We start from the raw sequence: 26,610 nt of genomic DNA on the forward strand, positions 1-26,610 counted from the left end.
ACTAACAATGAATGATACAGTCCATATACTTGATTATATTTGAACTAAATTTTTATTTTTGTAAATTTAGTACAATTAGAAGGTATATAAAGTTACGTCATATAAAGATATCTGAAAAAAATTTTTTTTTTTTTTAATATATTAGGGTAGTCGGACAGTGTATGTATGAAAAAAATTATTCTCGCCTTTTTAGGTGAAGATCTTCTTATATTTTTCCCAATAGTTATTTAGTTAAAATGCAATTCCTGTATTATTATTAATAAGCGATAGTATCAGTGCATTTTTTTAGTTTAAAAATTTGAATAGGCGGTATTTAATTTTTAATATACGTAAAAATTATTTCGATATAGCTGAATAAATTTATAATTTATTAATAAATTATTAATTTATTATTTCTAAATTTATTATCAATGAATTGATATGTTTATTAATAATTTAATTATTAAATAATTTTTATAACAATGGTATTAAAAGAATGTAGATTAATATGGACACGTTATATTTATTACATTCGTAAAATTATTTTAATATTCGTTATCTTCTGAAAATTAATTTTTAAAATAACATAAAATATAGTAAATAAAGAAAATAAATTATTTGAAATTACTAAACATACTCATGTTGTATATATTAAATATAAAATAACTAGATATGCATTATTATTATCTATATATAATACTTTGTAATTTTGATTTTAATTTTTGTAATAATGAAATATAAGTGAAAAAAAAAGAGTTTTCCTTTTATTTGTTATAGTTTTTAATATATATTTTATAAAACTTTTATATTAGAAATTTATATGTAAAATAATTAAATTGTAAAGAATTGAATAATATATTTGTTATATTTAGTCGTGTGGGTAACATTTTTATTTGAGTGAACGGAATTTCGATTTAGTGGATTTGACATTGGTCCGATGCCTAACTACTACTATTCAATAATTAGTAATGTGAAGAATTTAAGTACTTTTAATAAAAAAAAAAAAAAAAAACTAAATTTAACGTAGATGTACGTAGAGGCTTGTCGATACAAAAATATAATTCTGTATCAAACTTTCATGTAATCAAGTTAAAGAATAATCATCAAGATAAATCAACAAGACAACGAAATGTTAAATTATAAAGTAAAAAAATATAATGAATCAACGTCAATGCATTAAATTGCAATTTAAAACAAAGCAAAAAACAAAAATGCCTGAATATTTTTTTCACCAAATTAGATAATTCTCTTTGCTGAAAATTATACACAAGAATGAGAAATTCTGATTTGTTAAGCTATATCATGAAAATATAGACTAATATACTCCTTTCGATATATTGTTCCTATCAATTTTCAATTGCTATTTCAAACGTTAAAATTGTCAATTTCATAATCGTAATGTCGATTCAGTAACTAAGAAATTTTTTTTATCTAACTCTGTGAGTCATTTAATCCTTAGCAGCCTTCTTTTTTTCTAATTCTAAAAAATAATTGTCAAAATTAATATACATTATAGTTAAGAATTTGTAAAGGATAGTACCGACCGATTACAATTTTTATTGAAAAATACAATTAAATATTGCATCTTGTTTGATAGTTTTGATAAAAACTTTCAAATTCGAGATAAGCCGTTCTTCTTATTATTTAAAATCCGAAGGAAAATCCATGATCGAGTGAATTTGTTAATAAAATTCAAAGACCCAATATCTTTTCCTACGAGAATAGGTAAACGTTCGTTAATCAAGCGATTAATCAAAAATAATTCCCCTCGGCTTCGATAAAAAATACGTCACTCCGTAAGTTCCTCTACACTTCCGACTCCAAATGTCGAGATTAGTCTCTTGTGAATCTTATGGCTTATCAATGCTTTATTCATTTCGTTCGGCAACTCACACCTCCGTTGAGTGCGTTTGTATTCGAACTTTCTTCTGCGAGCCATTGCGCTGAAGCGTAGGGCTGTGCGTGGAAAAGCCGGGATTCTGAATACCCAGAGGTTTCGGCTTTTTCAGAGAGCTGCGCAGAGGCGAGGCCGTACTCACGGCGCTTCCGGAAGTCGCGACGCTGGCCATTGAGCCGTTGCCCGCAGTTCCTCTTGCATATGGTTTGCCACTAGCGTCAGTCATCGAAATGCTGCCACCTGCAAGTAACGTAGTTAATGAGTTTAAAAGCAATCGTCGATCTAGTAAAAATTAATAAACATTAGATAAAGCAGTTAAAATGAACTGTCTTTTTCTGAAATACAAAATTTCACAGTCCCGTGCCAGTTATAAAAGATTTAGTCGAGCATATGTGTAATATGCTTACAAAGAAAATCCTTTAATTCTTATACATACTATTATTGAGAAGTATAATATTATTATAAATAAATTATTTCAGGCAATAATCTGATTATTTTTAATATAAACAGATTATCAAATCAAAATGTACATTTTGAATAAAGTACGTGTAGATTCGAGTCGCAGCACTGTTTTCTTGGAAAATGGAATTGGCAATTTCGTAATATTTGTAAATAAATTTATAATAAATTTTTATTATTTATAATAAAAAGATAATATGGAAGGAAAATGAATTGAGAAAATCGGAAAAAATATAAGGATAATCCTAGACTAGTCATTTATACGTCAAACGCATTATGATTCCCGATCGTTGAATAATATGAAAGGAAAGTATTTGGATTAGAAGATTTTATCATATATTTTTGTAAAGACTATTGAGAAATGAGTAAACGAGTGTTTTTCGTTCGCTAAACAGGTGTTTATATATATATGACACTTAATTGAAATTGAAATATATGGAATGGAAATAGCGACAGTCAATAATTAACATCAACTACGAATTATCTGAGCTGACGTAACACTAAAAGTATAATAAAACAAAACTTTAATACGAGTATGTACGTAATTAGCGTTTATACTTTCCATCTCTGTACTGCATATTAAATAAACATGGTGCTTAGATCTAGTAGTGACTGAATCATTTCTCGATTATTATAAATTATTGAAATTTACTTCCAGTCTTCAAGTGATTATCGAGCTCAAGTTAATTTTTCATATTATAATTATGATCTATTTATTTATTTATTTAATTAAATTCGTATCATTAATTAGATAAATATTTTCGCATTTTGAAATTATAATAACCTTAACTATTCGTTAAATTTTTAGATTTTTAATGTTCAAACTACTTTAGAATTTTATTTTAAAATATCAATTGTATATTTGTCAAAATTTTTAAATTAAATAATATTAATATAATCAACGGTTTATGTTCACATCAACAATGTGTTATTAAAATTTCAGTAATACTATTCATTAGTACAAAGGTTATGTATTGTAATATTCCAGGACTATGAAGACGAATTAGATACAATTATGCAAAAAGCGAAAGATTAAAATTATAATAATATTAATCTTCGTTAGAGTGCTACAGAACATTATAAAGACATATTAGTAAATAATTATTAACAATTATATAATTTCACTACATAATAATAAAGAAATGAAAAATCATTTTATGCATTTCTTTAATTTACAATTTTACTATACTACTTTTAAGATTTATTAAATTATATTGTAAATTTATTTTTGTTAAAAAGATTATTATTTTTATAACGATACATCGAATTAATTGATATCTTTACGTAAATATCAAAAATTTAATTTTACATGTATGTATAGAATATATCTTCACTAAGATTCAAGGAATTATATTTCATCACAATGCAAACATACTTTGATTACAAATTTACAGTACAATATTTTCTTTTCTTTTTTTTTTTTTCTTTTTTTTTTTCATCAAGTACATCTCATTAAGGTGTATATTAGGATATTTGATTTCAAAGTTATATTAATTTTTAAAGCAATAATTTTTACTTTTACCTCTATTATTTTCATTATTAATAATAATAAACTTGTGGTATTAAATGAGAATTTTTTTTCTTTACTTTTATTCATCATATACATGTGAACGATATTTTACTGTTAAGGGAATTAATATAGAAAATTTGAAATTTAAACAAAAATTTTTTGATTTGCAGATTGTAGTTAACTTAAAGAAGTAATATCACTGCAGTGTCTATCATAAAAAAATTTTGAGCTCCCATATAGATCTTGGCTAACTTGCAAATGGAATTTTTTTGCTTTTTATATCATTGTTAAAGGGAAAATAAAACGCGCCCTACGTACGTATGCACACGCGCGCGCTCTTAGGCACTCATAAACATACAGAGTCAGTTAATAAACATATAATCTTGAGCTTGAATTTGCGCGTAAATTTACGACTCACAAGAAGGTCTCGCATATACGGGTGACGTTTAATAATATTCGCATTCGTAAGAAGCAAAGAGAAAATTGGAACAAGACATACACTACACATTTTTAACATCCCTGTAGACGAATGTAAGTTTATGAGATTTATGCAATAAACTTTACTGAGGTCAAAAAAGAATATATAAAATACTTGTGCATAATAATAGATTTAGTGTAAGTGAATTTCCTATATTTGAAAATATATTTTTAACAAAAATATTGACAATTAAAAATTAATCTCCAATTTATTTCAGGTATATCGTATTTATATTTCATAACAATAGGTCCAATGTATTAGAAAAAAAATTCAACTACAATATATAAACTTATACTGAAAGCCATGATTATTTTACTTTTATTAACATATATCGGATTATCTATAAATTTAATTAAAAATTCGTGCCATACACAATTTAAAATCCTGTATTTACATATTTCATCATTGTTTAACAAATAATAAGATATAAAGTTTTTTTTATGAAAAATCATTAAATTTTCTATGTGCTGTATAAGCAATTAAAAGGCAAAATAATTTTATCAGAAAAATTTATAAATTTAGAAAATAATATTTCCATAAAAGAAAAGGACAACTCTAATTTTATGTATAATATTGTATTACACCATTAAATTTAGTATCTAAAGCTCAAATATTTGTACTACAAATAAATCAATTAATTTTGTATTATAATTAGTTTTACATTGATATGATGACCTTCATCGCTTCAATGTACTGCTCAATTTATTTAAATTCACAATGTAGTTTTTCATTATTTACTCGTTTTATAAGGTTCTATTATTCTATGTAATAGTGATTATTTGCCATAAAATGAAATATTTTTTATCGTAACGTAAACCTTCATTTAATATTTAATTGTCAATGAACAGACTATAATTTGTATATACTGATTAATATTATCATTTGAAATTATTTACAAATGATCGATATATGTAAAATATTTATCTCAAAACGTTGTTTGCTGTACCCTAAAATTTTAGTAAAATTATAATTACTAAGCATGATTTGTTAATTATAAATGATAATCAAGTACTGCAGTTCTATATATCTTCTCATAATAAACAATTAATTCTGACATTATTCATTAGGGATAGTAAATTTCATTTGTTCGATGATGCATACAAAATTTTGGTTAAAATTATCTACATACGTGATGTATGTCGACATGTATGGTTTCGCATATACGACAAGTTGTTAAATGCTCGCTACGAGAAAATCAACTATGACATATAAGCAATTAAATATCGAAGGCATTGGCGCACGAAAACATATTTGCTGGGGTAAGCAAGGAGTACTTAATGATATTTTAGTGCAATGTATTGCATTAGATAAACATCTCTAAACAAAATTGAAGTTTCTATAGTAAATTCAATACTACCGATTGTACATGATTCGTAATAATGGAATAGCCAATTACGTACCCTACATTTCATCATCTTTTATATATGGTGTTATTAATAAAATCTCATAAGATTAAATAAGTTGAAGATAGTTGGTGTGTTAAAAAAGAAAGTTTTTAGTAGAAAATAATATTTTTTAGAAATTTTAGAAATTACAAATTTTATGTGATTTCATAAATATTTTAAAGTTTTCTAACATAATAAATTCAAATTATCTTTAATTAAAAATAGGTATGATTTTCATGATTATATCAATTAAATATTCACCATGAACTATCATAGTTCAATTATATGAAGCTAATATTGTGTCAAATATTATTTTAATCACTAATAGAATAAACAGACTATTTTAATAATTCAATAATTATTGTAAATAATAAAATTTCAATTTTATAAACAATAGTTATTTAATAAAGAAATTCATTTAGAATATGATGATAGCATAGGCTTAGATATGAAATTGTTCACGAGCGAAACTTTAAATGTGTTAATGTATTACAAAAGCATTTCTACCGAAATACTATGTAACTTATATTAAAAGTGTTAACACTATTTTTTTCTTTATATCAATTGAGACTTTGATATTGAATATTATCATTAAAATTATTACAATAAATTACAAAATTTTTTATTAAATAGTGAAAAAATTCTTTCATAAACTTTACTGAGCCAGTGCATTAAACGAAGAATACGTATTATTATATATTCGTGTTCATTTTTCGTGTTAATTTTTAAAGTTAGCGTCATTTCGCTTAAGTCTTTAAATTTTCTTTAGTTTGTTTTATTAGTTTGGAAACGTCCTCGGTTAACATAACTTTTGCTATTGCAATTTTTTTTATTTCTTCTTCATAAAAAAAAAAAAAATTAAATAACTTAATATATATATATATATATATATTATTAATAATAAATTAATAAAATACAATAAATAATAAGTGGCAAATGATCTATTATGCAGAAAGTAAGTTTTCTTTAAAAGAAGAATTATTTAATGTAACATATATATAATATATAATATATAAAAATTTAATTTTCTATACATTTATCTAGCAATACCGATATATACGTTAATACGTTTGAAGAATAAGAAAGAATGAATTGTAATACATTTATACAACTCACTTTTTAAAATAATGAAGATTCTAACAACTAATGAGATGAATAATTATAAAAATAAAATACCATTTATACCATTTATATCAATAGTTAAACAATTAAATTACACTTTTGGCAAAATAATATCGTCATTCATCTATTATTAAGTCCTAAAGAATTTAGATAGAAAGAGAGCATAAGAGCAAGATAGATAGATAGACATAGATAAATAGTGTGATGTGTGATGTGTGATCTATGTGCGTGCGTGCGTGCGTGCGTGTGCGTGTGCGTGTGCGTGTGTGTATGTGTGTGTGTATGGGGGGGGGGGTGAACGAAAGTAAAGTAGGCGTGTTTTTTCGCGCATGCTTAAGTCAATTACCATTGGTTGGGTGCCCAGATTCCCGATATCCAGGATTGTTGATTGTCGTACCACGAGCATCGGATGTCTCTCTCAGCTTTGTTGGATCGCCACCTCGCCTTGCATAAATGCCTTCATATACCGCCGAGACGAGAACTCCAAAATTTAGCACGATCGATGCTATCTAGAATTGAGAAAAGTGAATATTGTACTTTGCCTTTCGTCTTAACTGTGCTTATCATCCCTGTGACTTAAAATATGTTGATTAAAATTTTCCATAAATTCATTGTGCTCCTTATTGTCTTATTAAAACGCATCCGAGCCTTTAAAGTAGATAAAATATAATGTGAATAAGCTCAATAGGAATTCATAACTAATCGATGTTTAGTAATGAATAATTTTGTGATAGATTTTGAGATTAGGATCGTATTTGAGAAAGCCAAAGTCTCAGCACCGAAATAAAAAAAACCATAATGGTAAAAAAATTCCTATTCTATTCCAAATCAGCTAATACTTTTTAATACTCAAGCTAATATAATTTGTTAAGTAATATTATTAAATTAACGAATAATGTTATATAAAATAATATTATTAAAACTCGCAGCCCTTTAGTTCAAAATAAAACGGAGCAAAGGGAAAGATGATTCAAGAGGTATAAAAAAAAAAAAAGATTAAGTAACGTAAAATATTGTATTTTCTTTGTTGAGGGATTCTTATAACTTGCGATAAATCGTTATTGTTTATTGTACAGATCCATGAAGAATTATGTTCTATGTCTACGTCAAAAAAAAAAAAATAATAAAACTGAACTTTTTTCGTTGCGAAATACAGGAAATATATAAAAAAACTTTTGTACAGCAGCGTCTTATGTTATTGAGTTATTTATTTATTTATTTTTATTTATCATTTTATTTAGTCCACTGTTTTGAATGAAGTTTTTGTATTCAGTTTTTAGATATTGTCATATGTATTTTTGGAGACAATCAATGTATTTGGACACTATTTATCTCTAAAATAAAACTTAACCTTGTTCAATTCATTAAGCTCTGTTAAATTTATTTATCCGCAAATTAATTTTAATGAATACGTTTAATTTTACGCTGAATATTTTTTGTACCTAACGCATTGACAAGGATTGTAAATGACTAAAAAAATACGTATCTTATTACTAATTATTATGTAAGTTAATAATTTATGAAATAAAAAAAAAAACATATATATATATATATATATTATTTGAGGAAAAACTTCTTTGTAAAATCTATTAATTAGAAAAGCTTAATTCTGAATTATTGTTAAATTGTATATTTTTATTTATTTATTTTTAACTATTTTTTTGCTTATTACTAAATATTATGCATAGAATATGCTTGAATTATTAGAAATAATTACATTCAAATATCCAAAACATTCAAGTCTCTTATTAAAGATCTACTTGAACCGTGCAAAGTGACATATTATCAAGGTTACAGAGATGCGAATTATCTACTGGAAATTGCGAATAATTATTAATAGTGCTGTGACAAGATATCGGGATATTTTAATGAAACATCAAATAAATACTAATTGGTCATATGTTTGGGAGTATGCAATGCTAAGTAAGATATTAACATTTTTAAGAAATTTCTGTTTGTCGATCGACAAGACATTCACCAAAAATTAAAGAGTCCAGATTCATAAGTAATACACGCGTATTAAAATGTGTTAATAATTTTTAAATAAATATTATGTCTCCATTCTCTTATTCAATTTGTCAGCATATAAATTGACTCTGAGAATATAATATTTTTGAATGTGTCATAGGAAAAATGAATATGCAACAGCTGTTACACTTTTTATTACACTTGTAGTATTGAGTATGGGCAAATGATAAAATTGTATGATGAAAGAATTATTCATATTGATGCACTCACATGTCTGCAATATTGCATGGAAAAAAAATTGGACGAACGATAATAAATTCTTCATTTTTATTAAGAAAAATATTTTATTACAAGCGAAATTTTCTGAAAATAATTTTCTTGAAAGCTCGGTAGAGTTGAAAAAAAAAACTTTATTTAACTAATCGCTTCTTTTCTAATAGTTCCAGTTACTATTATTACTATTAGTATACAAGCCCTATAATATTTTTCTCCGCAACTAATATAACTAATACGACTTTTAAAATGTTTAAAAGGATTCCATTTCTTACAATTTACTTGCAAAATTTAATCTAATACTAATTTCATTTTTCAATCCTTCTTGAATTTTTTTATGAGCAGTCATAGAATGTTGCCTGATCTTCAATAAATCGAAAGAAACAACAAATTAACTTTTCTATCTTGAAATAATAATGTACATTTCATTAATTCTCATATGAACAAATGAATTCATATAATATTAAACTAAATTTATTTATAATACTTAATTCGAGTAATGGATAAGGACTTCTTCGTCTATTTTATATTTGAAACAATAAAATAAGATTAATATTATGTCATAAAAAGATAAATTGAAATATTTATAAAAATGATTTCTTTACAATCATCATCGTACAAATTATCGTATAAATACGATCGTTTAATAAATTTCTTAAACATATATATTAAATACATGATTAAATAACATATTATATTATTTATTGAAATTGTGTTAAATATAAAAAAGCTTTCATGTGCTTTCTCATAACTATAAAAAAATTTCATTGCATACGTGGTTTATGAATATTTTGATTTTGATGTTTATTATATATCCGAATATAGTCTTGTTACACGACGTGATATACCTTTTAATTTAGTTTTTAATTGGAATTGTCGTACCTTAGTAGGTTTGCGTTGTTTTCGGTTTCGAGCCAATTCTATCTCATCCTTGGCACTAAGTAACGCATTTTTTTTCCCTGTGCTCATAATTACTAATCGTCCGGTAATTAAAGTTATGCAATATTTAATACTGATAATATAATGTATATGAATCATAATAACAAATAATAAATTAATGTATTTTTATCAAACAATCATTAAATAATTATAAAGAGAAAAAAAAACGAAACAGCGTGCAAATAATAGAATTGCTTTAATAAATTGTAATGAAATACTTTAATTGGTAGGATTTTTGTGACAGGCAGTATTTTAAATAATTAAATATCAGTGACAAGTATCACATCGATCGAATTAGTTTTTTTATTAATTTAATAAAGGTTTTTTCGAAAATTAAACAAGGAAATATTCCCGATTCATTGAATTAATGTGTAGGAATTACACGTATCTATATTTTGACATTGAATACAAATAAAATTTTTATGTAATAATTAAGAATTTAAGAAAAACAATTAATATACTGAATAATATTGGAAAAGAAATATAAATAAAAAAATTTTTTTTTATTATTTTTTTTTTCTTCTGACCTTGTTATATACCGCAAAAAATTTATTTCTGATTTTATGTTAAAAATGGAATATACAGTAAATATTTATCGATTATGTAATATGTATACAGAATTTTATATGGAAAAGATACATTTAAGTTTACAATATTTCTTTACAAAAAGCAAATATATTCTTTAATAATTAAACTGTAATAAAACGACATATTATTTGTCTGATTTTTCAACTTACCAACCCTCTACATTCGTATATTTTGAAAAGAAATTTTGTTTTTTTTCATATACGGTTTATTATTAAAATTTTCTGCATCAAATATAATGCTCTTTAAGTTACAAATTTTAATATAAAATCCTTAAATTGATAATGTAAGCTAAAGCTTTGACTATAAATTTTACAAAAGTAAATATTTAATTCTTAAAAATAAGCTCTACTTGATCACCAAGTTTTCACCAAAAGCCGAAAATACAATAAACTATAATGCACAAAATAAATCAATACACTATAATATTGAAAAACACATTTATCTACTAAGAAATTATTGAGAAAATTAAGAACATTATAGATGAAATGTACGCAAATCCGTGATAATCGAAATATATGCTTAGAATGTCAGAGTTGCACTATCGAGTACTCGTAAAGACACTTGTTTTTTTAAACTTTGAACATTAAATCTCGTAACTGACGAACATTGAACCAAGTACAGATGTATAATGAGGCCCCACGCAAAAAATACTCGCCCGACCTCTATTCTAGATTGGTGCATGCGAGCTTTTCCTTTTCCACTGTATTATTTACTTCCGGTGTATTCGCAAACATGTGCAATCGATCGTATAATCGAAGCGGGAAATCCAATGAGTTGATTACCTTCTCTTAGTGCAGTATTTTTTTCAACAATATATTTTTCTGGACAATAACGCTGGGATTTTTAATCTATGCGAATGATAAATTAATCATGACTTATTATTAAATAAAATTAATATATTTAATTTGAGAAACAGCTTCTCGCAAATGCTTTTTTTGCATAGACTACCGAGTAAAATTATTCAAACAGTAAAGTTAATTTGTTGTTTGGACGAAACAATGTTTTTACTAAATATAAAGAATTTAATAGCTTTAAAATCGCCTACAGTATGTCGAGAATTTCTATTAAGAATTACAGAACTAATAATACAACTTAACTATTATTTATCATTATTTTATAGATAAACAAAATATTTGTTTTCATACTTTGTAGCTAAGATTGAAAATATTTTCTTATACAATTGATATTAATAGATTGTATATTAGATAATAAAATATTATTACATAATTTGACAATAACTTGAATTATACACATTTACTTAAATCAATAAGCGTATTATTTATATTAATTTTCTGTACTAGCATAATATAATTTATTATTACCTAAAACAATATATTAATATTTTTAATTAACTGTTAAATGTCTTATAATTACTTATGAGAATCTATAGGTATTGATGAAACTATCAATGAAGACAGTAAATTGACTTACGTAAGTTACTTAAGAGACGATTAAAATACAAAAGAATGTTTTACAATCAATGATAATCATTGAATTAACATAATAGTTTCTAAGACTTAAATTTTAACCTAATTTCTTACAGCATCCAATCTTCTACTGAATGAAAAATGTTAAAAGTATCAGAATACACTATTAATAATCGTTAAGCTAACAAAACTAATGATTTATAATTTTATTAATAATAATATGTTGAATTTATTACTAATATTAAACTAATATTAACTTTATTTAACTTTGAATATAATTGCAAGAAATATCGTTAAAATCACTATAATTATTACATCGGATTTAAATGTAAATTATCAATTAATAAATTAAAATTAAAATCTATTAATAAATTCAATGCTTATTAATTCTATATGATCGAATATAGTTGCCTAAAAATGTAATAAAAATAAAATATATTTAAAGTTTAGATATAAATTTCTCCCTCACAGATATTACCTTGAATAATTCCCATATAAAACTAATACTTCAATACATCAAACAATGTATAATAAGCATACAAAATAATAAATTTTTTCGAATGTATGATTTTGATTTTTGAAATCGAACAGTTCAAAAATATATAATAATAATTAATAATATTAATGAAATTTCCGAGAAAAGAACATTATACTTTTTTTTTATTTAGAATAACGTGTAATAATACATTATAGTTATATGTTCCCGATAATATAACATTTATAAGTACCATATCATCACACGTTTTTAAAAATAAATATTTATATAAAATATTCATAATTTGCGTATCAATTTTGAAAATGTTGAAATAGTATATATATATATATATGTATGTATGTACTTAAATGTTTACACACGCACGCACACTCGGATGTTACATAAAGTTAATTTTCTCCCTAAATCTAATTTAATTATTTGCAATATAATGTAATGTTATACAAATTTTTAGATGTTTAAAATTTCCTATTTATCGAAGGTAATATTCAGGTACTCGAGTATATAAGAATTTGAAAATTTTTAATGCTCTTATTGAAATATTTACATACATTTTTAATAAATATAAAATTAATAATATATTCATACTTACTTGCATGTAAAAGCCCTCGCCTCTTGTAACGATGAAACTATTATCTCGATCGTCTGTTTGCATCGCAAAGAGACTCGCTGCCACCACAGCCAAACAAGCTAAAAACAAAAAACATTTATTCATTATTTTAAAACCATGTATCTATATATATATATATATATATATATATATACGTCATTATATAAAATATAATATTTTTAATGTGTTTAAAGAAAAAATTATAGTGCATTGCTAATACTTTTATAATATTATGTTTAACAAACATATTTGTTATTTTCAAATACAAAACTTTATTTAATTTATTAACATTCGATATCTTTATTTCGTTAATTTATTTAATGGTATAAAAATATATTATATTGATTAATACAAAAAATGTTTAAATAAACAAATCAGATAAAGCTTTTATACAGATTTAATAGATATAAGTCAAAAATTTAATTGAATGACAAATAATATCAAAGATGCTATTTTCAATTTATTAATAAATTAAATAATAGCTCACTTTCTATAATGAATTATTAAAAAGTGTAATACTTTATTGTAGATTCTATATGATAAATATAAAATAAATATAAAATAAATTGAAATATTTATTATATAATTGTAGAATGTATTTTCTGCATTATAATCTTTTCCATAAAGTTTCAATATATCAAAGCAATATTGCTACGGATTATTGAAAAACTTAATATGAAAAGTAATTGAATAAATATTTAATTTTACATTATAAAGTTATTATGCAATTAAAAACTTTGATAGACATAAACTAAATATAAAATTTGTATAAAAGAGCTTGATAAGCTTCTATTTCTAGCTATCATCGATAATATTCTTACAAGTTGAGAATATTAAGTATATACATATGCTATTAATCCAATATAGAAGTCATAAAATTAAAAAATAAGACTTTATGAGAGCAGAAATTAAAAACAGGCTTTAAATTCTTTCTTGATGATCTAAAATAATGAATATGACCTAGTAGAGTCTGGAATTACATTTAACTTAGTAGGCCCCTCATACTCATAAGCACACGTGTACAACGCGGTATTGTTACGTAGATATGAATATATACATTATTTTCTCGCTTTTTTTCCTATCTCAGTTGTAACGTGACATATACAATTCATTGACTCCTTTACAGAGAATACGTAAAGTTAATGAAACTATGCGCGCATATTGTGTTTTTGTTTTGAATTATTCTTCACTCACAGCGTACTCTTGTTGTGCAAATGATGAAAAATAAGATTATAGAAAATGCAGGTGCAAAATAAAGACTTATAATGTTTCGAAGAAAGTTTCTTTCTAAAAAAATTTCAAAAGCAAATATTAACGAAACATTATCATAACTAATATATAAGAACAATTATTATTTCCATGCTTTTGTATCTGTTTTGTTCTATATTCCGTTTACCTTATTTCATAAATGAAACAAATTTCAAATCTATTTGACAGCCATTAAAAAAAATGTATTTATCCTTTTTTGGAAAGAAACAGTATTTTTTATAGTTTCGATATCTTAATTTATTTGATATAAAAAATCTAAATTAGGTATATACATATATATATATATATATATATATATATATATATAAATAATTAAAATAACATGAAAATTTGCACATTACAATTGGCTTTGCCCAATAATTTTTCTATTTTAAAAATTACACAGCCATAAATATGTATGTTATTACCATAATGAAAATTATTAAGTATGACTTGTTATTCCTAAATAAAGATATTAGACAATAGAACCGTAATGTGATTAACAAAAACTAGAATCAGTATAGTTAGATATACATCTTCGGGAAAAATCGAGCAATTCCTATAATTCCTGCCTACTAAATAACTTAATTCGCTACTGGGGAATTTAAATAATCATCCAACTCATCGACCAAACAAATTAAAATGACCCCTGTATAATCTTGTACTAGGACAACATTACAATTGAAAATAAGTCTAATAATTATTTATATATACACATAAATTTATAATTTTCTTTTCTCTAACATTATATCGAGGTTTGTATTTCTGAACAAAATAAAAAACAAAAAAAAAAACAAAACAAATTTATTTTGAAATATTAGAGAAATTTTTAAGTAAGAATAATACTTGTATTGGAATTGTAAAATACTCCACTAAATATAATTTTAAAAACAATTCATTTTTATTAATACGATTTTAATGTTAATTTGATAAAATATTTATTTTTGAACTTGTATAAGAAATTTATTAAATATTAGACAATGAATATATGTATCCATTTGGTAAATTTTATGTAATACGAATCATATATATATAGAAATCATATATAAATATTTACTAATCATATTGTTGCATTAAGAAGGGTTCACTTTATATTATAGTTTTTATGTAAATTCTATATCAAATTAAAAATATAAATTATTAAAATACGAAAATAAGATATTGAATTTTCTTTTTACAAGCAAAAGATAGTCTCTATTTTTTACATCAAATATCAATAAATTGAAATACCTTATTCGTGTTACTTCATATACATCAGTACTGTAATTTTATAAATTCATAAATCATAGAAGATATTTTTATAGCTATTTCGATATAAATTTAGGTCAAATATGACTGTGAATAGTAATATAAGAAATACTGATTCGAACATTTGATCAGGATTGTCATTGTTTACCTGATTTCAACTCAAAAATTTTTCTTTAATACGACTAATAATGAATTTACAGTCTTATTACTTAAATTACTTCAAACTATTCTATCAGAATATAATCATAATAATCTTAAAATATAAGTTTAATAAAAGATAAATTTTAAGGGATCAAATATCTTAAATAAAAAAAATCAAAATTAATGCTTTCCGATATAATAAATATATGTTGAAAAATTTCAGTATTTGTGTGTGTGTGTGTGTGTATATATATATATATACATTACACGATATATTCAATATATTATAGATAAAGCGAGTTTTATTTACTCTTATAATAAAAATAAGCGTATTAGTAAATGTTTTCTTTTATTAATAGCAATTTGTTAAAATTTAATCTTTACACATTCAATTTATATATATATATATATATTTTTTTTTTTACTAATTACTATAAATAAAAATAAAATTTACTATAATTACAAAAGCGTTACATTGCAGACCTTTAAAAAGACAGGATACGATCGCTTCATTGAACAATATCCACAATATGGTTTCGACTATCGATGAAAATACTACTATTGTTGCCAGAAGTTAGCGATGAACACACCTTCCTCATCAAGTTTAATAAAAAGTCGCAGTTCAATGGTCGTTCCAATTCTCAAATGTATTATAATATCAAGCAAAATCAACCACCCGCATTTTATACTTCGTTTCCACCATTATACAATTTGCCATTTTCATAATATACTATCAATAAATGATTTATATGCTATTATTCAACAATGGCAAACAACGTAAAATAATAAATAACGTATGAATACCACCAGATTGTAATTATAAATTACTACTTACTGAATATTAATTTATAATATTCATGAAAATGTTCCAGTACAATATGATCTTTTTATTTGTTTAATTAAATTTGAATGTCACAGGACTACTTGTAAATATACTGCCTCGAATATATATAGATATACGAATAAAAACTTAACGAACATTAATATTTTTCTAATGATTTTAATGAAACTATATTCTAGCTATTAAAAATACATATGTCAATCGAAGAATTAATTTTTTCATTTTCAAATAGCAGACAAATCCTTATTAGTGCGTAGAATTACTAATAGAAGTAAAAGTTAAAAGATTAAATAATAATAATAATAATCTAAAAACATCGATCGAGCTTGATATTAATGATATCAAGCATTTATTCACGAATGGATTAACCAATGAAAAAACCATAATATACGGGTATATACTTACTGGTTAAGGTAGCCAATGCAACTTTCCCGATGACTGCCGTACTGTAAGAAATGACGACGCGCTTTGCCGAAGAAGCCATCGCTAATTGGAGTATGGTTAAACCAACAATTACAGCCAATAGGACGGATGCACATGCAGCAGCAACTCCTGATACCCAAACGGTCCCTAAAATCAATAGACCAAAAACATTATTTGAAATTAATAAAATAATAGCGATAGAAGAAGCGTGTATACAAATCTTGAATGAAAAGTTAAATAATCTATATTATACATATCCATGTGCAAATTACTTTATTTCATTCGTTAATCAAATATCGAATTCATGAGTGCGTCTATTGTCATTTATTCTTTATTGATAAAGTATTATTTTAAACAAAAATATTTTTAAGCCTCGTGTATACTTTAAGATATTAAATTGTATTATGCAATGATTTTCAGTGTCGAATTCAAATAAATCAGAAGGATAAATTTAAAGTCTAATATAAAAATTTATACAAAAAATTCAATTCCAATATACAATTCAATGTAATATTGAATCATCATAAATACAATGTTATTTTTTGCATTTTTTTTTTGTTTTTTTTTTGTTTTTGTTTTTTTTTTTTTTTTAGAAAATGCATAAAGTGGTTCAAAGAGCATATTATTATCACTTGAGAATAAATTGTAGTTGGAAATTTTTAAAATACGATATTATATAGAAAGTAACATAAAACTAAATGTATATTAATAACTTTTTACTTATATCAGCTTATGATATATTCAATGACTAAACAATATTGATAAATGAATATATTAATGAAGTACATATATATATATATATATATATATATATAAGAATAATATTATTAATGTAAGCAATATTAAACCATTTGAATTTTAAAATACGTCAACAAGGCTATTGTATATCGAGTACAAATGCAACAAAAAACAGGAATTATTAATTATTAATTGAATTATTCATTCCAGAATATGGCAGATGATACTTACAAATTGGTTTGAGTCTCGTTACACCTTGACCACACCTTTCTCGTCCATAGAGCAGATATTTGCATTGCCTCCATGGTCCAAAATATCCTCTTTCTGTCGTTGTACCCGCTAAAATAAATAAATTGAAAAACATTGATAAATAACATTTAATCAATTGCCAACGATCAATACTTAAGGATAATATAAATAAAAAAAAAGTTGTCACAAATAGTATATACCGTATTTAACAAAATATATAATTTTATAATTATACCATATACGCTACTACTAACACAAATAAATTTATAAATAGGCTATCGTCATTGGTAAAATTTTCAATTTTCAGGCCTCTATTACAACACTACTTTAGACAAAAGGGAATATTCTTAATAATATTCTTAAAAATTTTATGTATACCAAAAAAATTTTTTTTTATTTATGTTTCAAGTTTAATTGGATAAGTAATTGTAAAATATTAATATTTATTACATATTGGAAAATAATATAGATGAAAAAAGTTTGGTTACTTTCATGATGAATTTTATTACAGCCAACTACCTACTGGTGATTGATAAAACGAAAATATTATAAGCAATAAAAATAACTATATAATATAATTCAGAGCAACAATTTATTTTTAATAAGTCATTAAATACAATATATTGCAAATATTTAGCTTTTCATCGTGTGAGATATTGCATTTGGAATAATTATTAATGAGCTGCTGCGCTTAAATCATACCACTTTACCGCACAACAAAACGCTACTCAATATTTGGAAATAATGGATGGATGTTGACGCGCTCTTTGTAACCGGACATATAAGGAGCATCACGGGGCACCGTAATCCATGGGAGCGCAGATGAGATAAAAATAGCACAGAGTGTTATCTGAAGGGTAGGTGTACTGGGAACGCAAGAGCTTCGAAAATAAGGGGACGTTTTATCAACTAAATCGAATATGCTGATATTTAAAAAATTCAGCTCTGCCCAATCTATTTTATCGCAAAAGTGGAATGACCTAAACAGCCGTAACATCTTTATACAACGTAATAGTATGAGTTACCGATTGCTCAAGGTTGAAAGAATTATAAAAGATTGATGAAACAACGTATCTTGGGCCAAATCGAAAGCACTCGGGGCTACTTATTTACTTCCACGCAAACCTCAAGCTGCTGCCAAACTATGGATGATAAGACACGTCACAGGGATAAAGATGTTTCTAATAATACTCGATATTAATGCACTGCAAAAGTATCTGTCCCTAATAATGTTAGAGCTTATTGTTTGAAATTGTTTTAGTTAGACATAAACCTTCTATATAGGAAGTATCGCGCTGGGCCAATTATTAGTAAATTCTGAGTTAAGTAAATTTAGCATTAAAATGTTATTCTAGCTCTGCATTTAATAAAATGGACCCTCTCCTCTCATTATGTACCTTATTATTTGACATTATTCGAGTAGCCCCTTCTTCGAAAATGCCCATATAGCATAATCACGTCGTCCTATACGAGCGCTGGGCGGTTAAATAACATCGTCGCCCTCTACTTTGATGCGTGAAAAAACGCAGCAAAGATTTACTTTGTAACTCCCACTCGAGGATGCGTATACCGTTAAATTAAATCAATTCTGAATTTAAAAGTTCGTTCAGAGTTCTCTATCCAATACCGACTTTATCGAATGATAACATCAATTCTTGTTTAATTTAAAATTTATGTGATAACTATATAATCCCACCTTACTGACATAAATCCCTTTACTTATAAAAGCTTTTACTTTCAAGCTATATAATCTATTTCATTCATTTAAATAAGAAGAGTCTCTTTATAAATATTTAATAATAAAATTTGCCGTAAAAGTACTTTGTTATTTCAGATAATTAACATCAAAAATATTGTTACGAAAACGAATACATATGTGCTCCTGCGCATTTAACTTGAAAATTATTGTTGCATTAATGTCGCTTAATGGACACAAATTATCGACCTAATTAAGGGCACTTGGTTAATTTTTATAAATAACTAATGGTATTTTAAAAAATATAATTATTTAGAATAAAGTAACTCGTACTCAAAACATAACTCTCGTGAAATTCAGAATAAATAGAATTAAGATTAATTATATAAAAATTTAGGATTTGAAAGCTAAGTTTTTAATAGACGAAAGTTATTATTCTCTGATAGTTTAAGCGCGGTAGAAAGCCATTTATTAAAGACAAGAATGAGTGTCGCTGAAAAAAAATTCGACCTATCCCATGACTGTCGTTGCTATTATATAATCCGAAGCTGAATTCGTGACTGTTTTTGCATTCGTTTGAGTATCATGATACATGCAAATGTATCGTGAAAGTGTAGTGGATTGATTTTAGATAATGAAGGGTCGGGGCGAAAAATGAAATGAAATATGCTGGATGGGAATATTTGCTTGTATTACATAGAAAATCAAAGCAAACAAGTATTAACTGTAAGAACAGTTCAAAAGAAATAAATTTAAAGTAAGAACGTGTACACGTCCTTAAATTTTTTGAAATATTTTAAATAAAATTCGAGAAAAAAAAAACTATGGCCACTTATGTGCTTCTTTTCATCACTTTACATAAAAAGAGTACATTCCTTTGATGAAAACACACAAATTAATTAACTTATTTTATATGTGAACATAATTTCATTTAACATTTACAAAGCCATTATCAGTAAAGTTTAATTACACTTAGACTTTAATTTTGTTATTTTTAAAACATAAATTTAACAAATAAGAATATTTATTCAGTAATAAGGTAACATAATAATATATTTTTAATTCATGCTGAAATTTCATAAAAAAATGTAAATCTTAAAGATGTATTAAAAAAAAAGCATATTTATTTATTTTATTTACATAAATCTTAATAGATAAGTCGTATTTAAATTTATTCAAAAATTATTTCTTATTTAAAACGAAAAAGGCTAATTAACGTTTACAATAAAAAAAAAAAATTATTCCGAAGCCAGTTTTTTATGTAAATTTTACCTTAAAAGTTTTATTACAAATAATTTTAATAAAAATCTTTAGTTACAATGTAAAATTAAATGTATCAAACTATAAGAATTAATAATAGAAATTCAAAAAAAAAAAAAAAAAAAAAAAAATTGACGCGAATTAATCTTTATAAATGTATATCTTGTAAATTGATATACTTAAATATTATTAAATATTGATAACTTTTATGATTATTATAAATATTGTAACGGTGTATTTTTATTTATCAATAGCATGTGTTTATAATACAAACAAAACTATTTATTTGATGTTAGATTTCGTAATGATAATGTAGTAGTAATATCAATTAGCGCATAATTTCATAAGAAAATTCAAACTAATGTTAATTTTAAAAATATTTTCACGAATGATTTTGACATATGATAATATATATATATATATATATATATATATATATACATATACAAATAAGTACAAAACATAAAGACAATAATAAAATTTTTAAAATACGCATTGAAAAGTAAGAAGAAAAATGGGAAATAATTTAGGAAAACTCTTTATATTCTATTTAAAAATAGACAAACAGTGATTATAATGGATATTATACTTATAACTGGACATTTATGTATTTATATTCATAATTAAATAGTTTAAATAACTGAAGAAATTTACATACGCGCGTTGTCAATGACATTAGAAACTAAAGGTATTAAATGTCATCCGAATGAAATGCTTTTTCATGAGTAATTACATAAGTTTCATTGACCTTTTTTCTAGTATTTTTTTTATAACGATCCTGTTGTATGTAATAATGAAAATAGAGATATGAAGAAAAAAAAAGAAGAAAAAAACGAAAAATGAAGAGAATTAGCGTTTCATTTAAAAATACGTTTGAATGTCTAATTTTTTTGAAAAAAAAATTTAATTCACACACTATACAGATTGTATAATACTTTTATCGGGCTTAATTAAAATAGAATATTTAAAAATATCATAATATTTTAATATGTGTTGATTAAAATTAATTATTGACAAACGATTTATAGAATATAAAATTACATAATATTGAAATTGTATTATTTTCATTCTACTTAAAATTTTTCATAGATAGAGTATGAAGTAAAATAATGTAATAAGCTAAATTCTATGAATCACATACATGTAATGAATATGAAAGAAATGATTTGATTATTTTAGAAAAAAAAAACGGTAAGAATGTATGGTTATGATAGAATTAAAATAATCTCAATTTCAAACAATTATTTTTAGTAGACGAACTTAGCCACTAACTAATAAAATTAAAAAGTTTATTTAATTCCATCGTATAGAATAATGTAATTTAACTAATATTAAAGCCAACTTGCATCTCTACTCTCTTGCCGCATGCGACTGCGCTAGCCTAACATTATACATATATACAAGTCTATCACGCAATTCTATCTTTTATCTGGCATATGTGAATGCAAGCAAGTACATGTGTATGTGCCGCCCACAGAAACTGAGACACCTGTATACATAGCCGTGAGAACATTCCTCTCTTCTATAATACAGATGAGAATTCAATCATTATATGATATTCAATGATTTTTCTACGAAGAATTCGATAAATGCATAATAATATGGAATGGAGCAAATTCAAATATGCAATTCAAATATTAATGCTTAATCATATGATTTTATCGATTATAAACTTATGGATCTTAATGTAAGTGTATTAACTAAATTTTACGTGTGATAATCAATTTTTTGTTTTGTTTTGTTTTGTATTTTATTTTTCGTTTGGTTTTTGCTTTTTGAGAACTACATGTTTAGCAATATATTCTTACAATCTACATAACAAATTTTTATATTTTAAATGATGGGCTTATTATATAATTAGGCATCAAATTTCGCTTTAAGAGCCGATTTGAGAAATAGTATTCCAGAAGAGATACAATTAAAATAAGTAAGTTTCAGTTCAGGAATATGGTCTGAAGTATTAAAGTTACCGTAGGTTTTATAGTTACGAGTGCGTTTTAGTCTACTTATTATGTTCCACATAAAGAGCTTTGCTAATCTCTCATATTAAATGTAAGCATCAAATGTTGGTATTATATCAATGATAAGTGTAAGGAATAACTGAAAATCTATGTCGATATAAAATTTTAATACTTTAATGTTGCATTTATTATCCGATAAAAGTTATTGACTATTTGAATAATAAATAAATTAACAGGAAATTTTATTAAAAATACCATCTATGGCTATGGCTTAAAGCTAATGCATTTAAAGAATGCGTCTATTGTTGGACAATGAACGGAAAAAAGAATATTTCGATGTCGTATTTTACACTTTTCATCATATCTGACATTATTTAGGTATTATTATATTTTTTATTATTACAATGAATATAGCAATATTTAAATGATACTATGTATTTTCCATTAAATAATACTCATGTTAATGATATTTATTATTTTTCCAAGTAGGCTCGTTTGTTTCAAATTTTATTATCTTCGCGATTAAAAGTTATCCAAAAGGAAAAATTTTACGCTTAAACGCTATTATTTAATGATCTTTCGAACATAACGTAAAATACCTCCTAAAAAATATTATAAAACATACTATTTTTGGATATCAATAATATATATATATATATATATATATATATATATATAACTTAAAAAAATATATTCAAATTAATAAGACTTATATATTTCATTGATTAGTAATATTTAAAATCTAAATAACCAATGCTTCAATCATCATCTGATTACATTATATGATTTTGGGACGATGGCGAACATCGGTGTTTTTTTACTAAAACAAATCGTTAAAAAAATATTTTTCTTCGATCCTAAGTCATTGAAGAATAATAGTAACGCATATGAGAATAGGATAAACGCGTGGTTGGACAGCGCTTAAAATTTTTTTTATATGTAATATACATTTAAAAAATTAACAACAGACTACAAATTGATTTAACCTATCACATTAATTATAATATTAATGTGCGATTATTTATTAAATTTTTCGTTAACTCTTAATTCCATTTACATATCTGATTCTTTTGAATTTGAAAATTGTAATTTCATTTGTCTGTATTTTAATTTTTAATAAAACTCTCTAAACTATTATCTCTAGTACCTGATGATAAAATCTACCATTCAAAGTTTAATTCGTAAAAAATTAAAACTAGATTGCGCGTGTTGTCATCTAATAATGCTATTGAAAATTTTATCGTGTAACAACTCACAACTCAAATTGAAAATTCAAGGATAAAAATTTCTCTGACTTCATAAAGCATTGTAAAACCTGTATTGATAAATATATGCTTATTATCTAATTATGGAAGCATTACTTGTTTTGAAAATCATACTCTCATAATAACTTTCTCCATGACGTTTCGTGCATTTGTATTAATAAAAAGAGATAAAAATAAAACTCAAATTAAATGATCATTTACATTTGAGAAAATTACATCAGCAATAGCAGCAGGGATATTAGCTTTTATTCACGGGGAGAAAAATTTTAAATAAAAAGGCACCCTGTCATAAAAATATTGTACACGCACGCACGCACGCACGCACGCACGCACGCACGCACGCACGCACGCACGCACGCACGCACGCACGCACGCACGCACGCACGCACGCACGCACGCACGCACGCACGCACGCACGCACGCACGCACGCACGCACGCACGCACGCACGCACGCACTAGTTGAAATCAAAATTTGTACGATTCAATGTTAATAATTCCAGTACGATCGCCTACGCTCTCCTACGAAAACATTCCGAAGGGAATAAGTTCGTTTGTACACGTACAATTGGTATCGTGTATGCGCGCGCGTGACCTAGATATGCATTCACCGTGACACGCCTATTTGCTCTCTCTTTCTCTCTCTCTCTCTCTCTCTCTCTCTCACTCTCTCTCACTCTGCTCACTTATTTATTCTTTTAATTTGTCGCTCTCTCTCTCTCTCTCTCTCGCTCTTCTTTCTCTGTCACTTACAACTTTGTGCTTTTATCGTATGAAGCTTCACAGCTTGTACATTATCGTGAATACTTCTGTTACATTCAATCTTGCAACCCCTTACTTCCTTTTATCCCTTACAAAATTACTTTGTTTTATCAATTGAATTTGTTGGCTATAAAGGTTTTTATCTGAAAGTATACTGATCTTTAGTAGATATAAATTATGGACATTTTTTTAACAAGTATATGGAATTATATTATTATCATGTATTGGAAAAAGTTTCGAAATTATATTTAGAATAATCTCTGAAACAATTATGATTGTGAGATACAAAAGTTTAATTAAATCGTATTATTTGTACATTAGTAGTGAGTATATATTAATGGGACATTAATAAGAATTTTTTAGCTCATTGTTTATTACAAGACAATAATACAAAAATTTTTTCATTTTTTTTTTTTTTTCGAAATCTTTAAACAATTTTTTCTATTACCCTTTAATTTCATACTAGTAGTATACTAATACAATTATTATTATATTCATAATTATTACAATGTAATTATAAAATATATTTGCAATAAAAAGACAAATTTTTACAAAATTTTAACAATTGATATAATCTTTGATATAATAAAAAACTGTAAAAGAATACATGCTGTCTTAAAGTGCTTATTACTTTTTATTTCATTATTGAATTATAACAAAAATTCTTAAAGGTCATAATTCAGTGTCAATTCACGTCATTACTTAATCATTTACACATTTTTGTTTACGATGTTTATTCTTAATTATTCTAAACTATCGACCCTCTTATCAACAAGTATATAAATTCAGTATCTAAATTTCATAAATAATATAATAATTTTATAATTAATAAGTAGTAGAAACTCATTTGATATTTAGTCTAACAACAAATTTTATCATCGCTCTTTAGATAAATAACAAACTGATATAATTGTCTAAAAAGTCTAAAATTTATCATACTTTAATTTTAAAAATTTGTATACTAATCAATAATATTAATTATCTTAATAAATATCTAGGATTATAATAAAAATATTATAGTCTAGATTTATTAATATTTCACCACAATTGATAATCCAGCATAAGCAAAATAATAAAAAAAAAAACAAAGAAAAAACAAAAGCAAAAAACAAAACAAAAAAAATTAAACGCATTTGTCTTACTTTACTGTCAATTTACTTCGTAAGGACTGCAACGATCAATACTCACCATTTTCCCTATACTTACAAATGCACTCAATAGGAAATATAAATTAATTTTTCTTCAGTTTCATACTATTTTAGCATGAAAAATTCAAAACGTATAAAGCATGGAGGACAAGTCATTTATAAAGTTCTACAACCTTAATGTACTTTTCAAGCTCCTTTCGATCGCTAACATTTGTGACATTGAACTAGTGCAACATTACTCTTTATGTTATTTGACGATGCTAACACACCTACGCACGCACACACACACATTACGAATACGAAGAAACGCGATGTCACTGCAGGTGCGCCTATATATGAGGCACAGGCAATGTTATGTTTGTAGAATCCAGAGGAAGATAATTTTCACTTTAATTATAATGTGGAGCACAAAATTTTAGGAAAATATTTTGCGATAATATAAAATCATAATAGTTTATGCGACTTAACGTTTTTGAATTTTTTGACGGACAATAATAACATCCC

At 24.8% G+C, this 26,610-nt stretch overlaps 1 protein-coding gene across 1 annotated transcript in view; it reads right to left on the reverse strand.

Moving 5' to 3' along the window:
- Positions 1-1,679: 1,679 nt before the first annotated feature.
- Positions 1,680-26,610, reverse strand: part of LOC105366328 (uncharacterized) — a 49,181-nt gene continuing 24,250 nt past the window's right edge. Inside the window, exons 3-7 of the mRNA XM_011504733.1 lie at positions 17,999-18,106; positions 17,012-17,176; positions 13,111-13,208; positions 7,177-7,339; positions 1,680-2,116 (exon numbers count right to left, since the gene is read on the reverse strand). Of these exons, the coding sequence (XP_011503035.1) occupies positions 1,869-2,116; positions 7,177-7,339; positions 13,111-13,208; positions 17,012-17,176; positions 17,999-18,106 (782 nt within the window). The 3' untranslated portion in view covers positions 1,680-1,868. The remainder of the gene's footprint in view (positions 2,117-7,176; positions 7,340-13,110; positions 13,209-17,011; positions 17,177-17,998; positions 18,107-26,610) is intronic.

This window comes from Ceratosolen solmsi, unplaced genomic scaffold (assembly GCF_000503995.2).
Source record: "Ceratosolen solmsi marchali unplaced genomic scaffold, CerSol_1.0 scaffold70, whole genome shotgun sequence".
Taxonomy (NCBI): Eukaryota; Metazoa; Arthropoda; class Insecta; order Hymenoptera; family Agaonidae; genus Ceratosolen; species Ceratosolen solmsi.